Genomic DNA, 26110 nt, shown 5'->3' with positions numbered 1-26110 from the left:
GGTTTTCAAATAATTTTAGCAGTGTGTCGTCGATTATTTGCTCGGGACTCCCTTCAGTCTGCGCTATTAATAACCGAGCACTGGGTCTGGATCAGAGATGGAGGCGGGGCCAGAGGAACATTCTCTCTTCAGAGCAGGAATCAAAACAAGAGAGGGACACGCCTTCTTCATGGTGTACCTCTGCTGTCAAGACTGCCTGCAGAAATCTGGAGGATGATAATCGAACTGTAACATCTGCATCTACCGTGCATTAAAATTCGCAGTGGATTCGTCAAGGACCCTCGACATGATATCCGCAGAAATGCTCGATGGCGGTCGCTGACAGGCTGCATTCATACTGAGCGCTCCATTATGCCCAACCAAAAAAGCAACAAGGGGAAGAGAAATAAACGCACGAATAGTAGCGGGGACGAGCAAGAAAATGGAGCCTGTGCGTCTGCGGTTACAGGAGGAACTGCCTCGGTGTTGACTGGAGCGACAGCGGGTCCGCCGAGCGACAGCATAAGCGGTAAGAACGTCACTTCAGTGAATGTTCTATATGACGGTACGTTTCCCTGAAAGTGCGCGCGCCTTACCTTCCTTCTAACGTTCTCTCACTTGTAGCAACTTGTTTTGTGTGTGTGTCATCGCCATCAGAATAATTACAACTCCCACTTATCGTCCTGCACTGTAAGGTGGTTGTGTAGGCCTTGTTCAAGGGTGAATACACTTGGCAAAGAGTTGCATGTGATTTGGAGATAAAATGCTGTGTGTGTGTGTGTGTGTGTGTGTGTGTGTGTTGTGTTGTGTTGTGTTGTGTAGTGTAATGTAATGGCATGTCATATCTTCACCGTAATGATGAGCAGGTAGAGTGTTTAATAATGCATTGAATGGCTATGGCTCCTGAGGAAATGGAAGTGGTGTTATATCTTTTGAGTGGCAGCTATGAACAATGGAATGTCAGGGCGCAGGTAATCATACCTCTTTTCATATTTAGTAGTACTACAGCATGATATTTATTGTGTTTATTATTATTATTCAATTAGTTTGTTAATGTCTTCACCACAAACAAAAATCGTTAAAAAAAACTTTTGTGTGTCATTAATCAATGCATAGACTGAAAGCTGTATTGGAACTACTTTTATGAGAGGAGCAGAACGTTATTTAACCACCCGGATCCACTCTGTTTTAATTTTAAGTTTAACATCGCGAGAATTTTAACATTAGTGAGAAAAGCTCACTCTGAGCTAGAGAAAACACCAACATGCTTTGCTATAGAACTTTTACAGTTCTTTCACTTTATGCTTTACTAGTCTGGTTTGAAAGGTAGTGAACACTTTGAAGTGGAGTGATTCAAACAGAAAAACAGCACTGTTCAATCAAATGTGAAGACTGGAACTCTGTGTTGTATAATTGTCTTTCTCTGTCTCTCATGGGACACACATACACACTTCAACTTCATTCACAGGAGTGTTGTGTAATGTTTTTTTTCTTTTTGAGTGGGATTTGCACCCACAGAGTTATTGTGAATTGAAATGATGTATTGAATGTACTGACATTGAACATTCTGCCAATAAAGCAGCTTGAATCACACTATCCATAAATAGATGTACATATTTATTTAGTGTATTTATAAGCCATTGTAAACTGCATTACAGATATTTTCCCTTAAAGCAACAGTTTAACCAGAAATGTCAATTCTGGCATCATTTCCTCACTCTCATGTTGTTCCTGGGGCACAAAAAAAAATATGTTAGGCTCGGTCACCGTTTACTTTCGTTGCATCCTTTCTTCACCTACAATGAAAGCACAAAATTCTGACATCTCTTTTTCTGTTCCACTGAAGAAAGAAAGTCATACAGGTTTGAAACCACATGAGAGTGAGTAAATGATGAAAGAAGTGTCATTTTTATGTGATTAAGCTTAAGTTAATATAATCTTCATTGTGTTTGGCAGAGGCCACATGTGCCACCCCATTAGTGTGCAGTCTGGGCCGTCCCGTTGACCTTGAGAAGGACGACTACCAGCGTGTGGTGTGCAACAGTGAACTCTGCCCCTACGGCAATTGGATGCACCTGCAGTGCTTCTATGAGTGGGAGAGCAGCATCCTGGTGCAGTTCAACTGCATCGGCCGGGCCCGCAGCTGGAACGAGAAGCAGTGCCGACAGAACATGTGGACCAAAAAGGGCTACGATCTAGCCTTCCGCTTCTGCTCCTGTCGCTGTGGCCAGGGACACCTGAAAAAAGACACTGACTGGTACCAGGTGAAACGCATGCATGACGAGCGCAAGAAAAAGATGCCAGAGAAAGGGAGCGGGAAGCCCAGCTGTGGTGCCTCCGTAGGTGGTGCTTGCGGCGGAGTTGGGCCGGAAGTTGCCGATGAGCCCAAGAAAGGGAAATCATCTGCAAGCCATAAGCTAGCTCACCGTGGCTCCTGTCAGGAACTGTCTCGCAGACAATCGGTAGATTGGCAGAACTCTCAGGAGAGATGTCACGCCGGTCCTCCCAATGCCATCGGCGGGGTTTCCCATGGGCTCCGCTCCCCATGCGAATCCCCCGCTCAGTCCCCTCCGTCGGGCTTCGCCTCCTTTCTCCCCCCGTCCCTCGGTGGCCCGCGCAGCTCAAGGCACCTGGGCGAGTTTCTAAAGAATGCGGTTCACACTGAAGGCCACAGGAGGCATTTGCTGTCCGGAGGTCTGGTGGCACGTGGGGCTCACCTTGAGCAGGGAGCCGCCAACATGTGCCTCCCTCGACTTTCTCCCGGAGACAACCCTGTGCAGTTCCTGAGGAGGCTGGATCTTTCAGAGCTGCTCACACACATTCCCCGCCACAAGCTCAACACATATCATGTGCGAATGGAGGACGATGCCCAAGCCGGGCAGGGAGAGGATCTCAGGAAGTTCATCCTCTCTGCGCTCAGTGCGAGTCACCGCAATGTGGTGAACTGTGCCCTTTGCCATCACACCCTGCCCATCTTCGAGCAGTTCCCTTTAGTGGATGGAACGCTGTTCCTGAGCCCTTCACGCCATGATGAGATTGAGTATGATGTACCTTGCCACTTACAAGGTGAGCGAATCCACTATTCACACTCCAAAGGGTTTTCTCTTGAAAGTATTAGGGTGGGAAAGTTATTCTTCATTAGTGTCCCATAAACGTCTCAGCTCGCACAGCAAAGAATATCTGTTGAAATCTAAATGAATTCATTCATAAATTACAAAGATTTACAGAATTCATTTCAACTGTAATTCTGTTTACATTCAATAAAATTTCTCTTCATATGTTCAGAGTCTCCAAACTTTGTTGTGCAGTCACTTCAGTATCATCAATGTTTTATCAAATTTATGACATTTTATATTTATAATTAAAATATTATGAAATAATTATATATAATGTGTTTTGGATAAAAACATTTATTTCATAACGAGAATGTTTTACTTTGATGAAACGTTAGATTTTTGTGAATTTTTATATATATATTTGCTATATTTGTGTGTTTGTGTGTGTGTTTATCTATATATATATATATATATATATATATATATATATATATATATATATATATATATATATATATATATATATGAGTATCATATCAGTTACTGGATGATATTTGGAATTGTTTATTTTATTTGATCAGTATTGGCAGATATTGGATATTTAATAGTTCATGCTTATTTCTTTTACATTAATTTAGATTACCTTTGCCATCATCTAATTATCTATTATTATCTGTTAATCTTAAAAAACACTAATAATTCAGTAACACTGCTACATGTAATCTCTAGCAAATCTAATGCTTTATTTTTAACTTGAGGGGGAAAAAAAGTATAGAATTTTAAATTGACCATTTATTTATTATCAGCCATAACGTGAAAATAATTATCGGACAAATTTGTAGTATTGATGTATTTATTATGGTAATGATATTATCAGTATTCCTAAAATAAAAATGTCAGTCATTGCCTTGTTTTTGGTATTTGTCGATTGGTTTTTTATTTATGTCCCCCAGGGGGCAATTCGTTTTACGGCAAGGTATACGGACAGACAACCATTAAAAAACATGTAATGTAAAAACAATACACTGACCGTGAATATCCTGCTGATCCTACTCACCACCTCCATTGCCTAAATTTAGCAGAGAAATGGCTGTGGGAATAAATGAGTATGTATATCTATTGCTCTTAACTAAAGGAAATGGAAACCGCGAGCCGGAGGGTCTCAAACTCAGAGTAAAGGGCATGGGCTCTAATTGATTAAATACATTTGGCTTTCCGTACCACCAGTCTATTGTACAGGTCGGTGAGGCTACTTTGCTCAACGTCTAAAATGTTGCTACTTACCTTCACTATTCTGGACAGAGCATTTTTAGCCTTGATAGTAAGATTGCCAAACCAACATATTATAGAAAATATTAATACAGATTACAGACTCAATGTAAGATTTATAAAAGAGGGTCATAAGAGTCTTATCCACATGGTTTCGCATTCTTTTTGTTGAGTCTGTTTTTTTGTTTTGCCCTAGTTAGAAAGAATTGCGTTGCAGGCACACCATTCATTTCAGATAAAATAGAAAGAATAGCAAAAACCTTTCCATTTCCAGCTTCACCATTTCTATTAAATGGCGTTGAGCTGAGTCCTCTTGACAAACTCTACGTGATAATAATTTTACCAAAGCAAAAACATTTCAAGTATAGCATTTGAGAATGAAATATGACTGCTGCTGAAGACTAAAGCAAGGATTGTGAGGCAAAGTACCAAATTGATTGGGAATAAAATGAACCCTTTTTTCTAAAGAAGCAAAGCAGCTGTGACAGAAAATAATGCTTTGATCATGGCATATCATTAAATCCCTATTAGAATATATTTTCATTAATTAGAGGCTAATTGCAGTTTAAAAGGGTTTTCTGTTTATGTTCTAAAGGGAGGCTGATGCACCTTTATGCCATCTGTGTGGACTGCCTGGAAGGAGTACACAAAATCGTGTGTATAAAGTGCAAGTCTAGGTGGGATGGAAGCTGGCACCAGCTGGGCACAATGTACACATACGACATACTGGCGGCATCGCCATGCTGCCAGGTAATGAATCTGTTCATGCTCAGAAACAATATAACATATCATTTAATATTACATATTGCTATATTACTAAAATGTCACTCCTCTTTGTCTGCCTAGGCACGGCTCAACTGCAAGCATTGTGGGAAACCGGTCATAGATGTACGTGTGGGCATGCAGTATTTCTCAGAGTACAGCAATGTACAGCAGTGTCCTCACTGTGGCAATCTGGACTATCACTTTGTAAAGCCATTCTCTTCGTTCAAAGTTCTTGAAGCTTATTGACAAAAGTTGCATTTGCATGCTAGTATTTTTTCCCTGTTTTTTCTATTCATAGAATTACTTATTTTGGGCTCTTGTCGACACTTTATGTGAGCTTAGTTCTCTTTAGGAACAAAATAGAAAGAATCGAAGCATACACCGTTACGTCGGAGAGCACGTCTTTTATTAAGAGAAAGGGTGTGCTTTTGCGTATATTCTAACGCCATCCTTGAAATGTTTGAGCTTGCATTTAAAAAAACAAAGCAACAACAATACTGTGACAAGTGAATGTATCTCTGTATGCCAAATTTGCTCTTTTGTACAAAAACCAAGAAAACAATAAAATACATAAAAGGGTCCTTCCTTTTTCACAGAGTAATTATTAATTATTCCAAGGCATGGTCAGTTTTTTTTTTTACGGTTTTTTTTTTTTTTATCTCAATCTCATTCCGCCCAGAGCCTGTATACATAATTCCTGTTTTCCATATCAAATAGCAATGCTCAATGAACATCATTATTGCAGATGAAGCAGCTTCTTTGATAAAGTAATCAAGAGGTGCTCTTATGTGAACAAGCTTTGGTTTGTGAATCTTGGAAAACAAAGCCATTTATTGAGTGAGAGAAATATATAAATAATTTTTTAGATTAAAATTTAAAAGATATTTTAATATCTAATTTTAAAATTTAACATTTTTAAAAGATAACTCTTGTGGAAACAGGAACTAAGGCATGTTTGTTATTGTATAATGATAAAGCATCCATAAAAATTCATACAGCAAGCATCTATAATTGTCAGTTAATGTTTACCATACCATTGGATCTGCTGGCCTGTTGTTGGCCATATTTCTGCAAAAAAAAAAAAATTTTAAAGCCTCCTAGAGATAATATATATAAGGAGGATTATACTACCATACAGAAGCCAAAAATAAAAAGTATTTTAGACTATCGTTTGCCTTGTGAACTCAACTTAGCTATGTTCAAGTTGTGCTTACACGACAATGTGTACTAAAAATGGAAACGTGTTTCCTTTGCTTTTTTCGCATACAGACGACGACGTTGTCAAAATGATCCAACAAGGAACATTTTCAAGGATCCACGAAAACAACTAAAAACGCTGTATTATGCATGCCAGGCCAGTAGTTGGCGATGTCACTTTTTAAAGAGACATTACATGCCTATAGACCTTATGCGCCAGAGAAACAAGCACAGTCATTTGTTATGTCATAACAAATGTCAGTATGTATGGAAGATTTTAAAACGAACGGTTCATTCATAAATCCGTAAAATCTTACCTTCATGCTGTGGAAATACAAACCGGAACACAATGAGTGCAGCGCTGAAAAGGGGCGGGGCTACATCATCGTTGTACATCGACGTCATCGTTTTCACAAATTTGCGTTTTTGTTGTTTACATGGAGACAAAAATTTGCATTTTGTAACCAGATTTCAAAAGTTTGCGTTTTCAGGCCGCCAAAATGCCATTGTCGTGTAAATTAACTGCCAAAACGCTTTTCCGTTTTTATTTGAAAACAGTGTCGCGTAAACATCCCCTCGGATTCAAGAAAATGTAGTGTGAAAAGTCAATTAAAAGGTTATTTTTGTGTTGCGTATTAACTGTCTTTAGGACAGTAGGCTATACATCTTTAAAAAGGTAACCCTCTGCCACTTTTACATCATCATACTAACTAACCCTATAGCAGTGTTTTCAAAGACAACGTAATTTAAGATCAGACAATCTGAAGTTTACACTTTTGGCTACACAAAGCATAGTGAACACCATTTTTTAATGTGTGTATTTTTTTAATGCATCTATATTTTATGCTTCAGGCTAAAGGTCACGTTAAGTACAGACCCTCTGGCTTCCTCATTCCCACTCATGACCATGACTTCTGATACATTCACATTCTGTTAGAAGCTGGGATTGCCTGCAGGTATAATATTCTCTGACTTACTCTGAATCTTCTTTTTTCTTCTTCTTCTTTTTTGTACAAAATCTAGTTTATTCCAACAGAAGATATGTGTTTGTGTCTGTTAGTGCATTTATTTAGGACAAAAGTGGCTTCATTGTGCACTTATAGGGAAGCTGTAGAACCATATTTGCCCAAACGATATGGGTATCTAGTCAAATCTGCTCTACTGCTTTAGTATGTGTACAAGCTCTGTGAGGTACAGGATGTGTAACCCAGAACGGAAAATGATGTGACAGCATTTATATAAATAAACGCAGGTCAATACATCTACTTGCAGGTATAGACATGGAATCATTCTGAACAGTGTAAGCATGAAAGCGGCTTGCCTTTTTATGGCTGTTGCCATGGAAACTGCTGCTGCTTGGGGAAAAAAATCATGGTGTGCAATAAGAGTTAAATGTGGACAGAAGTTAACATTATTCATCATGAATCTAACTCTTTTCTCTAAAAGATTTTCCAGAATATAATTTAAGGTTCTTTATTATTGTTATTGCTAGGGCTGGATATCTATAAAATTACAGAAACGTCTGTCTGTCAGTCAGTCAGTATGTCTGTTATTCGCATATCTCTCGAACCGTTAGTCCGATGGATTTCAAACTTGACAGGTGTCTCGCTACGGGAACGAGTAAGTGCAGTGCCAAGTTTGATGTTGTTTGGATTAGAAATGCAAAAGATATCGGTAAATATATCGGAGACCCCAAGAAGGTTGTGGTTAAAAATAAACATTCTGACATAAACACTCTGTCAGCTACACTGTTTACTTCTGAATATTATATTTTATTCACGGTCATCATTTGTAGTAACCTATTCACAAACTGTTTGCTCAAGCGTAGCATTTTTTCGGAGTTCACTGTGTATCCTGCTCCCTGAATCGTCGCGCTTATTCATTTGTGGATGTTACCTAAATCTGTAAAGTCACTTACGCTGTTTGACAGGTGTCTCGCTACGGGCACGAGTCAGTGCAGTGCAGTGCCAAGTTTGACGTTGTTTGGATTAGAAATGCAAAAGATATTGTTAAATATATATATCGGTAAAAGAAGCACGCACTGGCTTTTGCCGCTCTAGCCGCTGGCCATTCCTCTCACACACACACAGCCCAGGACCAGAGACAGAGAGGGTCGAAGAAAGCAGCAGAGCTTATTAGCGTTTTCTCGGAGTTCACAGTGTATCCTGCTCCCTGAATCGTGTAGTTAAATTTTCCACATTTATTGTATGTCATTATGTCAGTATCAGTATTTGCTTTCTACCATGTACAAATAAAAATGTCACTGAACTTTTGCTGTGTAATTGTAACAATGAGCACTCAAATACACCAAACCAACAATTACTAAAAACACACACAAAAACTGATTTTGCACGGGCACTTTGCACTGCTCCTTGAATCGACGCGCTTATTCATTTGTGGATGTTAACTGAATCTGTAAGTCAGCTACTTCTGAATACTATATTTCATTCTGGTGCGCCTAACGTTATCGCTACTGTGTAATAGTAGCCTATGCTATTCACCAACTAAACATATCCTATTCAATGCGTTCACAGTCTCTTTACGGGCATCATTTGTAGAAGCCTATTCACAAACTGTTTGCTCAAGCATAGCGTTTTCTCGGAGTTCACTGTGTGCTTTCTACCATGTAGGCCTACAAATAAAAATGTCACTGAACTTTTGCTGTGTAATTGTAACAATGAGCACTCAAACACACCAAACCAACAATTACAAAAAACACACACAAAAACTGATTTTGCACGGGCATTTTGCACTAGTTGACATAAATTTCACGATTCAATTCCGATTCAACCGAATCGCGTACATGCAGTAGGCTACATGGCAACTTCTACCAAGAAAAGAAAATCTCCCAACTAATGCTCAACTATACAGGGAGTTAGCTGGTACATTACTATAACATAAGGTTAAGTTAACTAATATTTAGATAACTTTATTATTATTATTATAACGTTATAATATAATTACATAGTTATGTTTCTACTTCAATTCGTTTTTTTTATATATATTAACATTTAAACGGTGGTTGTAAATAAAAAAGACGGATTCAAACAAATATTGAAAAACAGTAAATATGTAGCCTAATGGTACATAAAGCAAAACACGCTTCTCTATAGTTATTTTTCTAGCTGACTATCGACTATTGGTCCTGAATGCCTTTTCTGAGGTAAATGTGACGTTCAAGCTGTTTTATTGACAGCTTTCCGCGGTTGAAACACTGATTTAGCGATTACATGAGACATGATTCATTTCATTAAGTTGTACTGTATCTTCTTCTGATGTTATTTCATGTTTATTTCGCGCTGTAAGTAATAGTGAAGCGGTAGCGATGATCTGTTCACATGAGGGGGCAACAGCTAGCCATCTGTCACGTCACATTGAAGAGCGCCAAAACGGTATTTATTGTTTGAATGCTGCCTAACAATAAATCACTCAAAAATCCCATAGTCTTCTTTTGCGTTAAAGGAATATCTCCATGGGATGAGACTATACCGGTAATGACTTATGCCAGTTAGCAACGACCCAGAATAGCATAGCATCCAACTAGCAATTCCTAGTAACCACCTTGCCATAGCAACTGCATAGTAATATTCTAAAATATCACAAAAAATATCTTTATTTCACACAATGCTTTGCATTTTATTAACTTGTATGTCTAACTACACAAGTTCTGAAATTTAAAATGTAAAATGTTTCAAGGATTTTACTGGAAAACAAGTAAATAAATAAAAAAGACAAATTAAAAATCACCCCCCCACCCCATTGTTTTCTTATTACCTGATGGATGGATGGATGGATGAATGGATGAATCAATGAATGGATGAATGGATGGATGGATGGATGGATGGATGGATGGATGGATGGATGGATGAATGGATGGATGAATCAATGAATTGATGCTTATTACCGGTAGTTGTCTGCTCCAGACTCTAAAAGTGTGCAATGCAACAAACCTTTTCCATCTCCTTTGAAAGTGACGTAAATCTCTTTCAGAAACACCCTGGCAAACTTTTTCTCCAGAAAAAAACAAACAAACAAAAAAACAGCCTTTTGCTGTTGCCTTTTTCACACATTGCTTTGTGTTTAACTTCGTCATATAACCAAAGTCTTTGTGAAAGAGAACATTATGTAGGGTTAGGAACTGTAGATGTTTATTTGAGGGTACTTAAAGTATTACAAGTTGAAAAAAGTCCATATTGCACTCGATAAGCTAGGAATTCATCCTTGAATAAAACTTTCTTAAAGGAACGTGTCTGTCATCTTCTGTATAACTTGTAACTCGTTAACGGCAAAACACTTGTCAAACAAACTGATCTAGAAATTATAAAAAGCATAAGCATTTCGGCTTAGCTTTTATTCGGCCCCTTAGCAGGACCTTTCTTTTTGGCAGAACCTTGTTTTTTAGGCTGGGCTTTGCTGGCCTTTGCTTTGGCCTCTTGGGATTTTGGGGGCTTAGGTTTGGTCTGAGGAGCTTTGGCTTCCTCAGATGCAGCTGCGGCTTTCTGACCGTGCTCCTCTTTGAGGGGCTCTTGTTTGGGCGGTTCTGGTTCAGGTAGCTCAGGTTTAACAGCTTCATCTTTGTCCTCATTCATGACAGGCTTTGGCTGAGTGGATTCCTCTTCGATCCCTTTCTGACCGTGCTCCTCTTTGAGGGGCTCTTGTTTGGGTGGTTCTGGTTCAGGTAGCTCAGGTTTAACAGCTTCATCTTTGTCCTCTTTCATGACAGGCTTTGGCTGAGTGGATTCCTCTTCGATCCCTTTCTGACCGTGCTCCTCTTTGAGGGGCTCTTGTTTGGGTGGTTCTGGTTCAGGTAGCTCAGGTTTAACAGCTTCATCTTTGTCCTCTTCTTTCATGACAGGCTTTGGCTGAGTGGATTCCTCTTCGACTGTCACCTTTTCCTGGCTTGGTTCCTCTTTGGCAGACTCTTGTTTTTCTGTCTGTTTTTCTGTGATCTCTGGTTGTAGAGGCTCTTCAGGAAGATTGGATTCCGTCTCAGGGTTGGCTGGTTCAGGATTTGTTGGTTCTAATGGCTTCTTTTCGTTTACAGTAACAATCTCGGGTTTGTTTTCTTCTGCAGTAGAGGGTTCCTCTTGTGTTGATTCCTGTTTTTCCGTTGGTTCAATGGACTCAAGTTGGGGAGTCTCAGTGATCACTGGATTCTCTTGTGCTGTCTCCTCTTGTGCTGTCTCCTCTTCCTCACTATCCGATTCTCCAGCATCATCTGTTATGGGACTTATCAAGGAGGCTGCAAAATCCTGCAGGCGGGCCTGTTCCACTCGCAGCCTCTCCATCTCTGCGGTGAACACGGGTTTGAGAGCCGGGATAGGAATTTGATCGAGCTCTGGAAGATCATCTAGTTGGGGTATGTCCACCGCAGGTGCTAAGGTCTCCTTTTCTGAATGCCGTATTTCTTTAATCTTGTTGTACAAACCTTTTCTTTCATCCTGCAGCACTCGGCACAGAGTTTCCAGACGGTCGATTTTTAAAGTGAAGAGCTCAAACTCTTTGGCCTTTTCTGATCTCTGTTGGAGTTGAGTTAACCAGTTAGTAAGTGCAAAGCTAATGCTCAAATACTGACAGGTCATGTGTGTGTGAGTTACCTCGTCAATCATTTCAACTAGAGCTTTATTGCAGCTTTCAAACCGGGTCTTCCATGTGCTTGACTCCTTTTCCTGCTTCTTCATCTTCTTTGTCATCTATTAAAATGGAAATGTGATCAGCGTTTTGTAAGAGTTATATGCCTTAAAATAGACAAAGACACTTAAAACTGTTCACAACAACAAAAAAATCCTATTCCTAACAAGCATTTTTGTCTAATTTTCCCTGTTGAAATATCTAAAAATCCCTGAAGCAAGATACATGAGCTAGACACAACACTATAAGATATTAAGACTGTTTTCAGACGATGTATCTTTAATGTGAGAGTGTATTTTGTCTTACTGCACTGGCAGATTTGTTCAGTTGTTTTAAGTATAAACAAGTGGGAAAAAACTGACAGTACAAAGAGACAAAATACACTTTTAAAAAAACATTATGTGGAAAAAAGTCTTAATATCTTATGCAGTGTTGCTTCTCAAGTAATATTCTCAAGTATGATTAAATATTTGTACTGGAAGAAAAATTACCAATTAAAACTAAGATGTCGTTTATTGCTTGGTTTTCCTATTAATTGTCGGCTTCAGACTGTAAATGTGTGCAACACAACAAACCTTATCCATCTCCTGTTTGAAAGTGGCGTATATATCATTGCTTTTTGCTAATGTGTTCTGGAACTCATCAAACTTCTGCGAGTACAACACAATCTGTAAAAAAAGAATTAGACTTAGCCTCCTTCTGAAAATCTTTGGAAAATAATGCCTAAATCCATGTACAGTAAGAGAAACATGCATGATCAAGAATGTTAACATTTATACTGCATCAGCTTGGCCTTCCTTATCATTCAATATATTGATCTTATTATTTACACACTGGGAAAAGACGTCAAGTTTTTCACAGGTCTAGAATCCAACAGTCCAAATCAGTTCCAAATTTGTTCTTTGCTTTGTAAAATTCATTCATTCATTCATTCATTCATTCATTCATTCATTCATTCATTCAGGTCTAATGTAAAGATAATAATCGTAATTAATCACTGATGTTGCAACTGCACTGTTAACCGAACAGTTTAAATTAATTAAATGAAATGAGTTCATTTCACTCAAATATTACTGAAAATTCATTCTACTTAATAGAAAAAAGTTACATGAACTCAAAATCTGATTGTATTAAGCTGAACTTAAACTGAGTTGCAGCATATTTCTAGTTCCTCTGCATGCTTTGCATCAGACTGTATAAGGAGAAAAAATGTTGAAATAAAGTGGGGGGTTTTGCACAATATTAATATAGGGAGAGATGTGTTAGAGTTTAATGTTCAGTTATGTTGCAGGGTTTTCTGTTATGTTGAAGGTTTGAAGGGTTACCATTGTGGTGAAGAGTAGAGCCTGTGGTGAGGTCATGGATGGGCTGCAAGCTATATACACTGCATGTTGATGAACTATGTACAGTACATGCAAGTATGTACATTAGCACATGCAAGTGTGTTGTTGCTTACTAGTTAAATATGATATTAATGTAAACAAACTGAATATAGTTTATCCAATATTTCAATTAAATTGTAATTAACATGTTTGTGTAGTACAAAATAAAATGGTAAAGTTCTACTAACTTAATCTTTAAGTTAATTAGTTTACTTAAATGTTTTGAATTAATCGATTTCCATGAATGTTTTGAGTATTCCGAACTTATCGGGTTTCGCAGTGTGCACTTTATATGCACTCCATCTTTAATTAGTCAAGGCAAATGTTCCATTCAAAAAACACAAAGCTTTAATAAATGAGCACTTCTGCAATGACTCTGTGTTTAATGTGTAAAGCATTACTTACATGTACATATTCACAACAGCAGTGGTGAATCAATTAATCCAGGTCTAATTTAGTGTTTAGGCACTTGTGAACTATAATAATTTACTGACATAATGTATTTCTGTTTGTGTTGTTACTGTAGAGCGATGAGATGGAGGAAGTCTTCATATAGTCATCACCATAATTAGCTCATTATGTGGTAATTCAGAGACATTACAAAATGCATCAGTATCTGCATGATTTATCTGTTATAAAATATGTTAAAAAATAAAAAAATTCATTGCAACACTTTTATGATACTTTTGTAGCTGTAGACAACCTCATTCCTGTTCATTATCATTGCATAAAAAAAAGCAATCAATATATTCTTCAAAATTTCTCTTTTTGATTTCCACCGAAGAAAGGAATTCATACCTGTTTGGAACGACATGAGAGTGAGTAAATAATGAATCCAAATTTTCATTTTTGGGTACATTTTTTCTTTAAGCACTTAAAAGTTTATTTTAAGCTCTTCTGCTTTTTTCTGTAATTTATCTATCCATCTCAACTGAAATGTACTCAACTGAAGTGTATTTAATGCATTTGTACCTAATGGATATGCATGAGCACTGTAAATGGCCTTTTAAATATAAATTTGTTTGTGGTTTGTCACACAGCTCAACGAGAGAAACGCCACAGCTAGAGAAGAGAGAGAGCGGGATTGTGGGTAATGCCACAGCGGTAGATATTCACCTGAGCCTGCATGATTGTGTGCTGCTCTTTCAGCTCTTTAGTCTGTAGTTTCCACTCTGCAGCCTGAGTGAGTAACTGGTTAAACACAAGACACACACAAACAGGTGAGACCAAGAACTCGCCATTACCTGTTTCTTCATCTGTAACTCCTGCTCCCTCATTGTGTAGCATTTCTTTGTTTTTTCAATTGCATCTCTAAGCAACTAACAAAATAAATGGTGAGATGTTAACATGTGGCACTTTCCAGTTTCATTAAAACATTGAACAGTTAGGATCCAAAATGAACTTATTGACACACTTGAGAAAATTAAGACACAATATTGTCAACATTGTCTGTTTTTGCTCAAAACCCACAGCAGTGTTTCATTACTGAATCAATCCGCGGCTTTTAATGAACCGAGTGAGCCAATGATTCAGTAACCCATTCATCAGGGACGTCACTAGGATTGGAAGACGGGTGGGCTTAGCCTCCAGGGTATTTGTAACTTGAGTCTATAGAAAATCTTACAGTGAATTTGAGTAAAAAACAAGTATGTATATATTTAGCTGTATTTTTCTCTTCAACCCCGTTACCATCTTCAACCCTGTTACCCTAGTCTCAACCCCGTCACACCTACATTTTTATTAATTATTTTTTTAAGTTTATGAGTAAGTAATTTAATGTTTGTTGAACTTAGTCAGAAATGTTCAGCGCAATCATAAGAATACTGATTTTAGTTCAAATACTGAAGTTAAGCCACACCTTTGATCAAAAATGATCGGGTTGCTGTCACAAAAAGTGCCCATTTCAGGCTTTAGTATAGCATAAGTGTAAAATTATATGTAAATTTTATGGTGCATGGTACAATTTCTGGTAAGCTACGCTTTTTTATCATTTCAATTAAATTAAATTATTGTAATTTGATTTAATATTGACTCATCTGGATAAATATTAGGTACTCAAGCAAGCCCGTAGGCAAGGGGGGTTCGGGTGGTTCGAACGAACCCCCCCTCACGGCCAAAGGTCCAGAATTTAAGTTTTTTTTTTTTTGTTTTTTTTTATGTGATTATTGTCATCATTGTTTTAATCAATGCTTAGTGACAAATATTCTGGGTTGACGTTTCAAATTAATATGATTATTGTAGCTGGACTTGTGTGTGTGTGCCGCGGATACCTGTCAACACTCCCGTTTTTCCCGGGTTTCTCCCGTTTTTAGCCCTATCTCCCGGACCCCTCCCGGTTTGTTATTTCTCCCGGGAAACTCCCGTAATTTGCATGGCCCAAACACCTTTAATGTATAATCGGACCAATATGTTTGTCTAATGTTGACCAGTTGCCAGATCTTGTATTAAATGCATTATATTCACACAATCCACACACCATATACAATTTCAACCCATTTGTCACCTCAACCTGGCAACCTAACCCAGTTGCGCAGTCGCGGAAAGTAGGCTATAACCATAGACTGTAAAAAATAATAATAGTAGGCTATAACCCTAAAGCGAGCCTATAGACATGGCAGGTGAGGGCCGGATTAACCATTAGGGCAACTGGTCACTTGCTCAGGGCAAGGGCGCCGTAAAGGGGTGGAAGGTTAGGACGATTCTAAGGGCCCAGGCTGATTTAGGGCCCAGAAGAGCAGACCCCCTTTTTCTTTTCTTATTGCTTTTCTCTTTTTTATACATACATTAAATGTGCTAGGGCCCCTCATGCAACTAAATGTGTATTTTGTCCGTTTTGACCATAGATTTAATATTTAAAAAACAAATAATGTATTTACTGTTTCAGTCACACCCCTCCCCCTTACAATGGTTCATTCCACCTGCTCTGTCCGAGCTACGATCGCTAGTGTAACGTCTCTTGCTTATTGCACTTGCTATGATGCAGCGCAGACACACGCAGGCATGTCACATCAAAAGTTAGGGCATCAAAAAAGGAAAGGAAAGAGAAGACAGAGAACGCCGAAGTCGACAGTATGTCACACAGTTTTTCAAAAAGAAAGGTATCTTGCCCTATTCCTGTATTCCAAAACTTTTGTTGCTACATGACCTGCTTTTATCTAGCTAGCTTAGTAAAATAATTACTGAATTATGATTTACATCCAACAATAATAACATCTCTGGGTTATCATGTCTCTACACCATAGACTGTAAAAAATAGCTAACGTTACACATAGTCAGGTCCCAAAATAGATAAATAGCCCTGGATAAGATGCAGTAGGCATTTTTGAGGAAAAGTACTTCAAGTGTTGTTTCTATATGATTTTTAGGTGCTGAATCCATTTCTGCCGTATAACAAGTTGTAAACATCACTGTTTTGGCATAAACAATAAAAACAAAATGGCTGCCAAAAAAAAAAAGTTTTAATGCATTTGTTGCAGTTTAAACATTAAACATTAGAACTAAAACTATGCATTCTCAGAATATTTAAACATGTAAACAATGAAAAAACAACATTAACATGAAAGGGATAGTTTTTAATGGCTGCTGGAATTATGCCAAGGTACACTGGGAAGCATATATCAGTGGAAATATGCAATTATGCCCAGCCCGAAGGGGGGGACTTGGAATACACATGACCCCAGGGGGCTGCATATTGAGAATCACTGGGGTGTCCAGCTGCAGGTGGAATATTTCAAACCCAGGGGTGGCAAGGTAGCTTGCCGAGGGAAAGACACATGCTCAGAGAGGCTTACAGTGGACTACACACGTGGGGGTTGCCCAGAGGCCGTGTTAGGTGTCGCCCAGCCTGCAGATCTACATATGTCTGTTGGCGAGGCGCCATGCGCTAGAGCCCAAGAGGATGCCACACTCCGGGTGGAGCAGGCCGTCACATCAAGGGGGCATGGTCGACCTTGCTGCTGGTAAGCCAAAGCAATGGTGTCCACTATCCAGTGAGACAACCTTTGCTTGGAGAGAGCCTTTCCCTTCAGCTTCCCACCATGACAGACAAAGAGCTGGTCTGAAGTCCTGAAACAATGCATCCTGTCTATGTAAGTATGGAGGGTGCGTACTGGACAGAGCTGTGCCAAGGCTGGGTCTGCGTCCTCCAAGGGCAGCGCTTGCAGGTTCACCACCTGGTCTCGAAAGGGTGTGGTGGGAACCTTGGGCACATATCCAGGCCGGGGTCTCAGGATCACGTAAGAGTTAGCCGGTCCAAATTCCAGGCACGCTTCGTCACCCGAAAATGCCTGCAGGTCCCCTACCCTCTTGATGGAGGCCAATGCAACCAGGAGCACTGTTTTCATTGACAGGAACTTAAGCTCCACTGATTGCAGAGGCTCAAAGGGAGCACTCTGCAGGGCAGTTAAAACCACAGAGAGGTCCAAAGAGGGAACGAGAGGAGGGCGAGGAGGATTCAGTCTCCTCGCTCCTCTCAGGAAACTGATGATCAGGTCGTGCTTTCCAATGCACTTACCATCAACTGCATCATGATGTGTGGCAATGGCGGCACCATACACTTTCAGGGTGGAGGGAGACAACCTTCGCTCCAACCCTTCTTGCAAGAAGGAAAGCACGACACTGATCGGGCCTTTCGTGGGTTCTTTAAGTTTAGAAGAACACCAGTTGACAAAGAGGTTCCACTTCAACGCATAGGCATGTCTCGTGGACGATGCTCTAGTCTAGCGGAAGTGATGGTAGCCACCACCGCTGGTGGTAGGGTACTCAAACCTGCCTCGTCCCATCCAGGAACCACACATGGAGGTTTCAAAGATCGGGACGAGGGTGCCATAGGGTGCCCCGTCCCTGAGAAAGCAGGTTCTTTCTCAGAGGAATTGGCCAGGGAGGTGCTGTCGCGAAGAGTACTAGTTCTTGGAACCAGGTGCGGTTGAGCCAATACGGGGCAACCAAAATTACCTGCTCCTCGTCCTCCCTGATCTTGCGCAAAGTCTACGTAAGAAGGCTCACTGGGGGAAAACGCATACTTGCAGAGGCCCCGCGGCCAGCTGTGCGCCAGTGCATCCGTGCCGAGCGTGCCCTCGGTCAGGGAATAAAACAGGTCACAGTGGCAAGAGTCGTGGGAGGCAAACAGATCTACCTGTGCGTCCCCGAACTGATCCCAAATCAGATGAACCGACTGGGGATGGAGTCCCCATTCTCCAGCGAGAGGCCGAAACCGAGACATATCAGCGGCACGGTTCAGGTCTCCCGGGATATAAATGGCTCGAAGCGACCTCAGATGCTTCTGACTCAATATGAGGAGGTGGCAGGCGAGTTGCGACATACGGCGGGAGCGCAGACCACCTTGTCGGTTGATGTACGCTACTGTGGCGGTATTGTCTGATCGGACTAATACGTGCTGACCCCTGAGCAACGCACAGAAGCAGTGCAGGGTGAGACGTACAGCCAGCAACTCGAGGCAATTGACATGCCAAAGGCGCTGGGGTCTTGTCCAGGAGCCTGCGGCAGCATGTCCATTGCACATGGCGCCCTAGCCCATTATGGAGGCATCTGTTGATACAACAACATGCCAGGAAACTCGTTCTATGGGCACTCCAGCCCATAGAAAACTGAGGTTCGTCCACGGGGTGAAGGTCTGAAGGCAGTCACTGGGACTCGGAGCGTGCCTTGTTGCCATGCCCACCTCGGGACTTGATCGCGAAGCCAAAGCTGAAGCGGTCTCATATGAAGCAAGACGAGCGACGTTACTGCGGCTGCGGATGCCATATGCCCCAGGAGCCTCTGAAATAGTTTCAGTGGAAACGCACTCTTGCCCTCGAACTGACGAAGGCAAATTAGCAGTGACTGCGCGCGCACGCACATGGCGACCGAGTCGATTTCCATACCGAGAAAAGAGATCCTCTGCACGGAGCAGAGTTTGCTCTTCTCCCAGTTGACTCGAAGGCCCAGACAAGCTAGGTGCCGCAGCACTAGGTCCCTGTGTTCGCAAACCTTGTCTCGAGAGTGAGCTAGGATCAGCCAGTCGTCGAGAGGAACAAGGGCTGCCTCGACAACCTTTGTGAAGACGCGAAGAGACAGGGCTAGCCCGAAAGGGGGAACCGCGCACTGGTATGCCTGCCCCTCGAATTATATATATATATATATATATATACTGGTATGCCTCATTTGCATATGTAAACATGACATTTCAGAAAACTTGTAATACAAAAAATGTCTGTCTCTATGTAAGTGAAAAACTGGAAAGGTTTTATGGTGATATCTATAACTTAAAATTTTTACCCTATCCACCTGTAGTGTTTTGGCTTTGAATAATGCACCTATTGTTTCAATGACAATTACAAGAAAATGGGACCCTTATTTCAATGTTATACGATGGATCCTTATTCAGGAGACATTGAACTTTCTAAAAATGTGGTATAACAACTTTTCCTCAAAAATGCCTACAGGGTTACACAATCTTGAAGATTCGGACCTGACTAACAGATTCAGCGGCTGCTGCACACCCACGTCCTCCTTCCTCCGTGCGAAATTCGCGTCCGATATTTTAGCACGTTAAAAAATAAATACAACCTCACGTTAGGTCAATCACACTACCACACTGCCTCCGAAACTTTCGTGCGTCAAAAAAAAATATAATAAATAATAATAATTCGGATCGGGTTCGATTTTCTGCGTTTTTCGCATCCAAGGGTTTGAATGGTGTTTTGACAGAGCCACAGAATGACGGATACGAAAAAACGCATCGATTATGTCAAACTTGACGTTCTTAATATGAATAAAATGCCCCAGAAAAAAATAATATAAAAAACCGAATAAAACATGTGTCTGTAGTAACCATTGGCTATAAGGAGTTTACAAAATAGATATTTTAATATTTTATATTATGAAAACCAAATAGGCCAATATAAATAATATGGTTATTACGTGTGTGTTTGACTTATAAGTCAAATTTGTATAAATAATTTTTTTTTTCTTGTTTTTGTAGGCTTTGTACTCATCTTTAGACATTTTAACTACGCAATGTGCTAAGTATCTTTTTTAAAGTATACAGGGCATGTTTATTGGGTTAAATTTTATCTGTAAAAAATGTAGGGGGCCCAGAAATTTTGGTTTCCATAGGGCCCAGAATTTCTGGCGGCACCCCTGGCTCAGGGGCACATGATGACATCTAAGGGGCACTGACAAGTAGGAGGAAATACACAGAAATTTAATAAAGTTATCAAACACTTTACAGTCTTCACTGCATACAGTGCATCTACGCGGGTTCACGCGGGTTTGACGCGTTTCCACAGCGCACGATGCACGTAGTATATAATGTGCATTATTTAAAATTACTTTTAACATTTAAAAACAGACGTTTTCAAATTCCAAAGCTTGCAGAAGGTTCCTAATGTCAATACTGACTTAGGCTACAGCTTTAGCCTTGAGTAGCCTAAATTAACTTTTCTAAGAAAATTATTCATAAAACGTATATCAGTTGAGCCTACTTTCGTCACTGACACAGAGGAAAATGAAAAGACAAAGTTCACCTTTAGGAGGAGAAGAAATAGGCCAGGATAAGAAGACTGAGAGAAAAAGAAATATGAAGATGAGGAGAGGTATTGACAAATAATCTAATGATAAGGTTTTAAAGCTAGCCTATTTTTTTTATAATTTTTTGGCCTTCAAAAGTCCTAAATTGCACATATGTAGATCAGAGAAATCCAAATTTTCTCGTGGGAGCATGCCCCCGAACCACCCTAACTACGCCGGGGCCTTGACTCTTGATGCCCAGGGCACAGGAAATTTTACACAATTTAAATACAAAAACAAAATACAAAAGTACGAGAAAAACTGCAAAAAGGTCCACTTTTTGAAAAAAAGGACCCCCCCTTTCAATAGTCTGGCTACGGACCTGTCAAGATAGGCGTTAATTTTTCTCAAGAAAAAAAACAACTCACCTAATGCTGTAGACATACAGACAGCCCTATCAGCTGGTAGTATTATTTAAGGTTAAAAATAACTCAAATAAATATAATGCGTTTTTTTATATTATAATATAACAACAACTTTATATAGCCTAATGATATAAGTAGAAATATAATAAATATGTAATATAGAACACATATTTAGCAAAATACTCTCTATAGCTCTTTTTTTTCTTGCCAACTACGTGCTATAGCCTATATTATGTTCATTAAATGGCTTTCCTGAGGTAAATGTGACATAATTGTTCTCCAGCTATGTTATTGACCTCTTCACGCTGATAAAAAACACTGATTTATTGAAATTATGTATGAGGAATATACATTTAGGTAAGTTGTAGCCTACTACTCTATCTTTCAACAGTGTTCGTGTTTATTTAATATTAGCTAGTAGAAATGATCGGTTCACGTGCGGTAGGGATTTGACACGTAACATTTACAAGCGCCAAAACGGTATTTATTGTTTGAATTTAGTAATAAAATTGACAGAATCTGAGTGTACTCTTTGCTTCGCGATTTTTCTGTGCGTGAGAAAATGGATGTGTGGCGTGAGAGCGTGTGAAAAGTGTCAATCGCGTGAGTCTCACGATGAATGCGTGAGAGTTGGCAGCTGTTAGGACTCTGTAGCCTACTTCTGTCCAACTTCCGACTTTTCGGCTATTTTTTGTAGCTGGATATATATAATTTGTTGCGTCTAAATATGAACGAGAATACGGTTATTGATAAATCGAATTGTTATTGTTATTGTTGTTATTATTACCATTTAGGGGGGCTTAGGAACATTTTGGGGTAGCTTCAGCAGCCCCCCTAAAATAGGCCTAACGACGTCCCTGCCATTCATAACGACGTCACTGATTCATTCCTGAATGAATCGGCCGTTTGAATGAATCAGTTGAATGAAAGACTGAATGACTCACTCATTAAGACAGTGACTTGCCGCCACCTGGTGGTTTTAGTTTCATATTTAGAGTATCATTTAATCTTTCATTCATATTCACACCACCTCAGAGCTTCATTAAATAAACAGTCTGTGTAAATATATGTAAATGCCACTTCAGATGAAGCTTCAGAAAAACAAAATGCCATGGCCACATTGTAGCCTTAAAGGTTTATGTATAATAAATTATGTTGAATAAAAAAAAAAAAAACTTTCTAAAGCTTTTTGTAATGTCTATTTAATGCTTTTCTCATCTAACACAATAATGAATTTAAAATACTTTTTTATATAGCTGACAGCTCAATTTGAATAACACAATCATCATGTCAGTTATCAGCAAAGGTCAGACTATCATTCGTATAGATTGACTTAATATGTTATGCAGTTCCTTATAAAATTACCCCCCATACTTGCATTTGGCACTTGATGATTGTTAATTTTAGACCCTGCTTGTAAAGGAATTCATTGTAAGCACATGCAAATGAATCTGTCTGCTCTTCATTTTACTCGAGGCAAACCTGAAGAGCCAGAGCAGGAGATCTGTGTCTGTGTGTCTTACATATTCCTTCTCTCTCTTGTGCTTCTCTTCAGCTTGTCTGAGTAGTATGTTGGCTTCTTCCAGCTTGGCATCAGACACTTTCTGCTGTAGATCTCTGTGTTTGAAGATCTTCTCTAAAGTCTGCATAAAAAACACAAGGACGAGTATTTATTTAGACTTAAAGGAAACATGTCATATATGCTTAAATGATTTTATTGATTATAAATATTTTATTTTACCCCTAAAATGTTTCGTAAAATTTTATATATTTTTTTATTCTAAAACTAACAACTATTTTCAAAAGAAAGATGGGTGACTCATTTTAACGTCTTTTTGTATAAAACCACATGCATGTGGAACCTTTTAAATAGATATCTGGAATTGAAAACAGGGCATCTATGGAATTGTATCGTTGTGTGTTTGTTTTTCCAGCTTTGGTCGGTAGACAGTTCTTCTTAGAAATAAACCTTTATCTGCCTCAGTCAACAGTAGCTTACAACATTTTAACAATGACATTTTTTTGTCTCTATATCATAATGATACACCTCACAACCAGAACATTTTCCAGGATCAACATCCTTTGTTGTTCTTGGAACAGCTTTGGTTGTCAATCATTCTTTTACAGATAAAATGGCAGTTGGTGGATGTTGTTCCATGTTCTTCTTCTTGTGTAAATCACATTGAGTTTGATTCATGTCTCTACTTCAGCCAGGCGAGGGCAGTAGAGACACACAGCACAATTTGATCTTGAGTCATTTAAATGATTGCCCGACAGACAGGGTCTGATTTAGCCCAACACACAGCTGCGTGTGAGCAGTCTCTGTGGTACCCATCAGGATGACAGATTGATCTTAACTTCCCCTCACATCAGGCTTGTCATTCCACAGGCCGATCCTCATGTGATTAGATACAGAATACAAGAGTGTTCTACAAGGTGCAATATTCACTGTCAAACCGGGCGTAAATCACTAAGTCATAGTCAAAAAAATCAAGTATTGGCTGTGAATATAGCAGGTTTAGAAAGTGTTAGGGTGTAGATTCCTCTGGCTCATGTTGTGAAATTACAGCTCTGGCAGTTTCAAACTCTAAATGACGCATCCCTAAAAATGCCCATGTACGAACACTACCCATCAAAAGTTCAGAATTATTATGATTAATTTTTTTTTTTTAATAGAAGTTTCTTAAGCTTACCAAGAATGCATTTATTTGATCAAAAATCCAGTAAAATTGTTAAATAGTATTAGTTTAAAAAAAATCATATTGTAAAATGTAATTTATTCCTGTAAAGCTGAATTTTCAGAAGTCATTAGTTCAGTCTTCAGTGTCACATGATCCTTCAGAAATCATTCTAATATACTGATTTGGTGCTCAAGAAACATTTCTCATTATTATCAATGTTGAAAACAGTTGTGCTGCTTCATATTTTTTATGAAAACTGTGACAAGCTACCATCCAAATGTTTGGAATAAGATTCTTTAAAAAAAGAACAATAATTTAAAACTTTTAATCAGCAAGGATGCATTAAATTGATCATTGACAGCATTAATGTAACAAAAGATTTATATTTTAAATAAATGCTGAACTTTATTAATCAAAATATCCAGATATTTTTTTTATCACAGTTTAAACATGGTTCACCATTATTAATAATTAAGTAACAATTATAATTGATGTTAATTCAACAACAAATCAAAATTATTTTTGAAGGATCATGTGACACTGAAAACTGGAGTAATGATGCTGAAAATTCAGCTTTGGAATAATCCATCACAGGAATAAATAATTTAAAAAATATATATATATTAAAATAGAAAACAGTTATTTGAATTTGTAATAATATTTCACAATATTACTGTTTTTTACTGTATTTTTGCCTTGGAGAGCATAAGAGACTTTAATGACTACAAAATATTAATTATTCCACACTTTTAACCAGTAGTGTATTGGCTAAGTTTGGTAAATTTTTGGGTAGACCAGAACAAAATCCAACCCGATGCATTTTCAAATGTATTACAATCACTTTTGGTGCACACATACTTGTACCAAATCTAATCTTGGCCATACCTTGGGGGTGCAGCTTTAAATGGATTTGTGGCTGAATCGCTTTGACAGATGTGTTAGATATTGGGGTGTTTGAAATGGTCAATTCATTTTGCTGGCTTTCGCTGTATACACTGGCTGCACAGGTTTTCGGTCTGCTTCACACCACAAGCACATATTTATTTATGGGCCCATATTAACAGGTTACAGTATTCACACTGCCTGTGTAAACGGCACAATGATGTGTGGCAGGAGCTTCTGTTATGCAGATGAAAGGTGAACCTGTTGTGGATTTAATAGATTTCCAGACTGGATTTTATGAGTCCAGATTTGTATAGTCTTGTGTGTTTAATATAATGCGTGTGGATACCTCCTCTCGCCGCTCATATTGCTCTATGATGGTCTTGAGTTTGCTGGCCAGCTCGCTGTTCTCTTGGCACAGCTTGTTGTTGCGGTTACTGTGCTGCTCGATCTGAGACTGAATGTCCACCAGCGTGCTCTGGAAATGAGTGCTGATCTCCTTCCGCTTCATTTCATCCTCCCGCATCCTTTGCAGACTCTCCTCCTGCGGGGAGAAAGAGAGAAGGAAACGTGTGGGAAACATGTAGCCTTAAGATATGAAAGCAATAGATCTAGTGTGAGATGGGCAAATTATGTATTGTCTTTGATAGCATTCTGTGGTGGATATTACATTATAAACATTTGTGGAATAAAATGCTTGACTCCTATTAAGGCTTATTTCATAGTTGGCATTTTATGTAGCTTCAGCACATATAATTAAGTAATATTTTGTATTATCTGAAATCATGATTAGAAATGACAAGAGCAATATTTAACTTGACTTTATTTGTTTTTGTTTGTTTTCTTGCCTCATAAAACTGAAACTAAAATATTAGTACACTAAATATTTTAGTTAATTGAAATAAAGCTGAAATAATATAAAATATAAATATTAAATGAAAAACTTCAACTTAAAAAACAAACTTAAAGTTAAATTTGAATTACTATAATTACTGAAATAATATTTCATTAAAGCTAAATGGAACTAATTAAAAAACTAATACAAATGACATGACTAAAATGAAAATGAAAACTAAATAGAAAAATAAAAGCTTATTAAAATAATAATAAAAACATAATAGTGTATAAATAATACTAAAATAACACTAAACATGACACATTTTTTAATAAAACTTTATAAGAGACAAAATTATTGGTTGTTATGGAAATTACACTACAACTAATGGACATATGTGTAAAGTTTTTTTTTTAAATAAATTTACATTTTCATTATTTATTCATTTATTTATTGTTTGTTTGTCAAAATTATTGATATTGAGATTTCAGTAATTGAA

At 38.6% G+C, this 26110-nt stretch overlaps 2 protein-coding genes across 5 annotated transcripts in view; one reads left to right on the top strand and one right to left on the bottom strand.

Moving 5' to 3' along the window:
- The first annotated feature begins 96 nt into the window (after nucleotides 1-96).
- On the top strand, nucleotides 97-5665 carry heca (hdc homolog, cell cycle regulator). Of its 3 annotated transcripts, none has more exons than XM_081377809.1 (4): nucleotides 97-508; nucleotides 1936-3045; nucleotides 4900-5054; nucleotides 5151-5665. In XM_081377809.1, the coding sequence occupies exons 1-4, from the start codon at nucleotides 352-354 to the stop codon at nucleotides 5313-5315; spliced, it is 1587 nt and encodes a 528-aa protein (XP_081233935.1). In that variant the 5' UTR covers nucleotides 97-351; the 3' UTR covers nucleotides 5316-5665. The 3 variants fall into 3 exon arrangements, with proteins under 3 accessions (XP_081233935.1, XP_081233934.1, XP_081233936.1); XM_081377808.1 differs by having other exon boundaries at nucleotides 97-544; nucleotides 5151-5650; XM_081377810.1 differs by lacking the exon at nucleotides 97-508 and adding an exon at nucleotides 667-950 and having other exon boundaries at nucleotides 5151-5650.
- Nucleotides 5666-9861: 4196 nt separating this feature from the next.
- txlnba (taxilin beta a) overlaps nucleotides 9862-26110 on the bottom strand; it is a 28199-nt gene continuing 11950 nt past the window's right edge. The window contains exons 5-10 of one of the 2 annotated variants that reach the window (XM_081377805.1): nucleotides 25126-25320; nucleotides 22737-22856; nucleotides 14524-14598; nucleotides 12473-12565; nucleotides 11864-11959; nucleotides 9862-11785 (exon numbers count right to left, since the gene is read on the bottom strand). In XM_081377805.1, the coding sequence (XP_081233931.1) occupies nucleotides 10610-11785; nucleotides 11864-11959; nucleotides 12473-12565; nucleotides 14524-14598; nucleotides 22737-22856; nucleotides 25126-25320 (1755 nt within the window). In that variant the 3' untranslated portion in view covers nucleotides 9862-10609. Of the gene's footprint in view, nucleotides 11786-11863; nucleotides 11960-12472; nucleotides 12566-14395; nucleotides 14471-14523; nucleotides 14599-22736; nucleotides 22857-25125; nucleotides 25321-26110 lie in introns of both variants that reach the window. The other variant, XM_081377804.1, reaches the window with a different exon arrangement.

Source organism: Scardinius erythrophthalmus, assembly GCF_964197995.2.
Source record: "Scardinius erythrophthalmus genome assembly, chromosome: 11".
Classification (NCBI taxonomy): domain Eukaryota; kingdom Metazoa; phylum Chordata; class Actinopteri; order Cypriniformes; family Leuciscidae; genus Scardinius; species Scardinius erythrophthalmus.
Note: the sequence above shows the minus strand (reverse complement) of the source record. Positions and strands in the feature narration are given on the sequence as shown.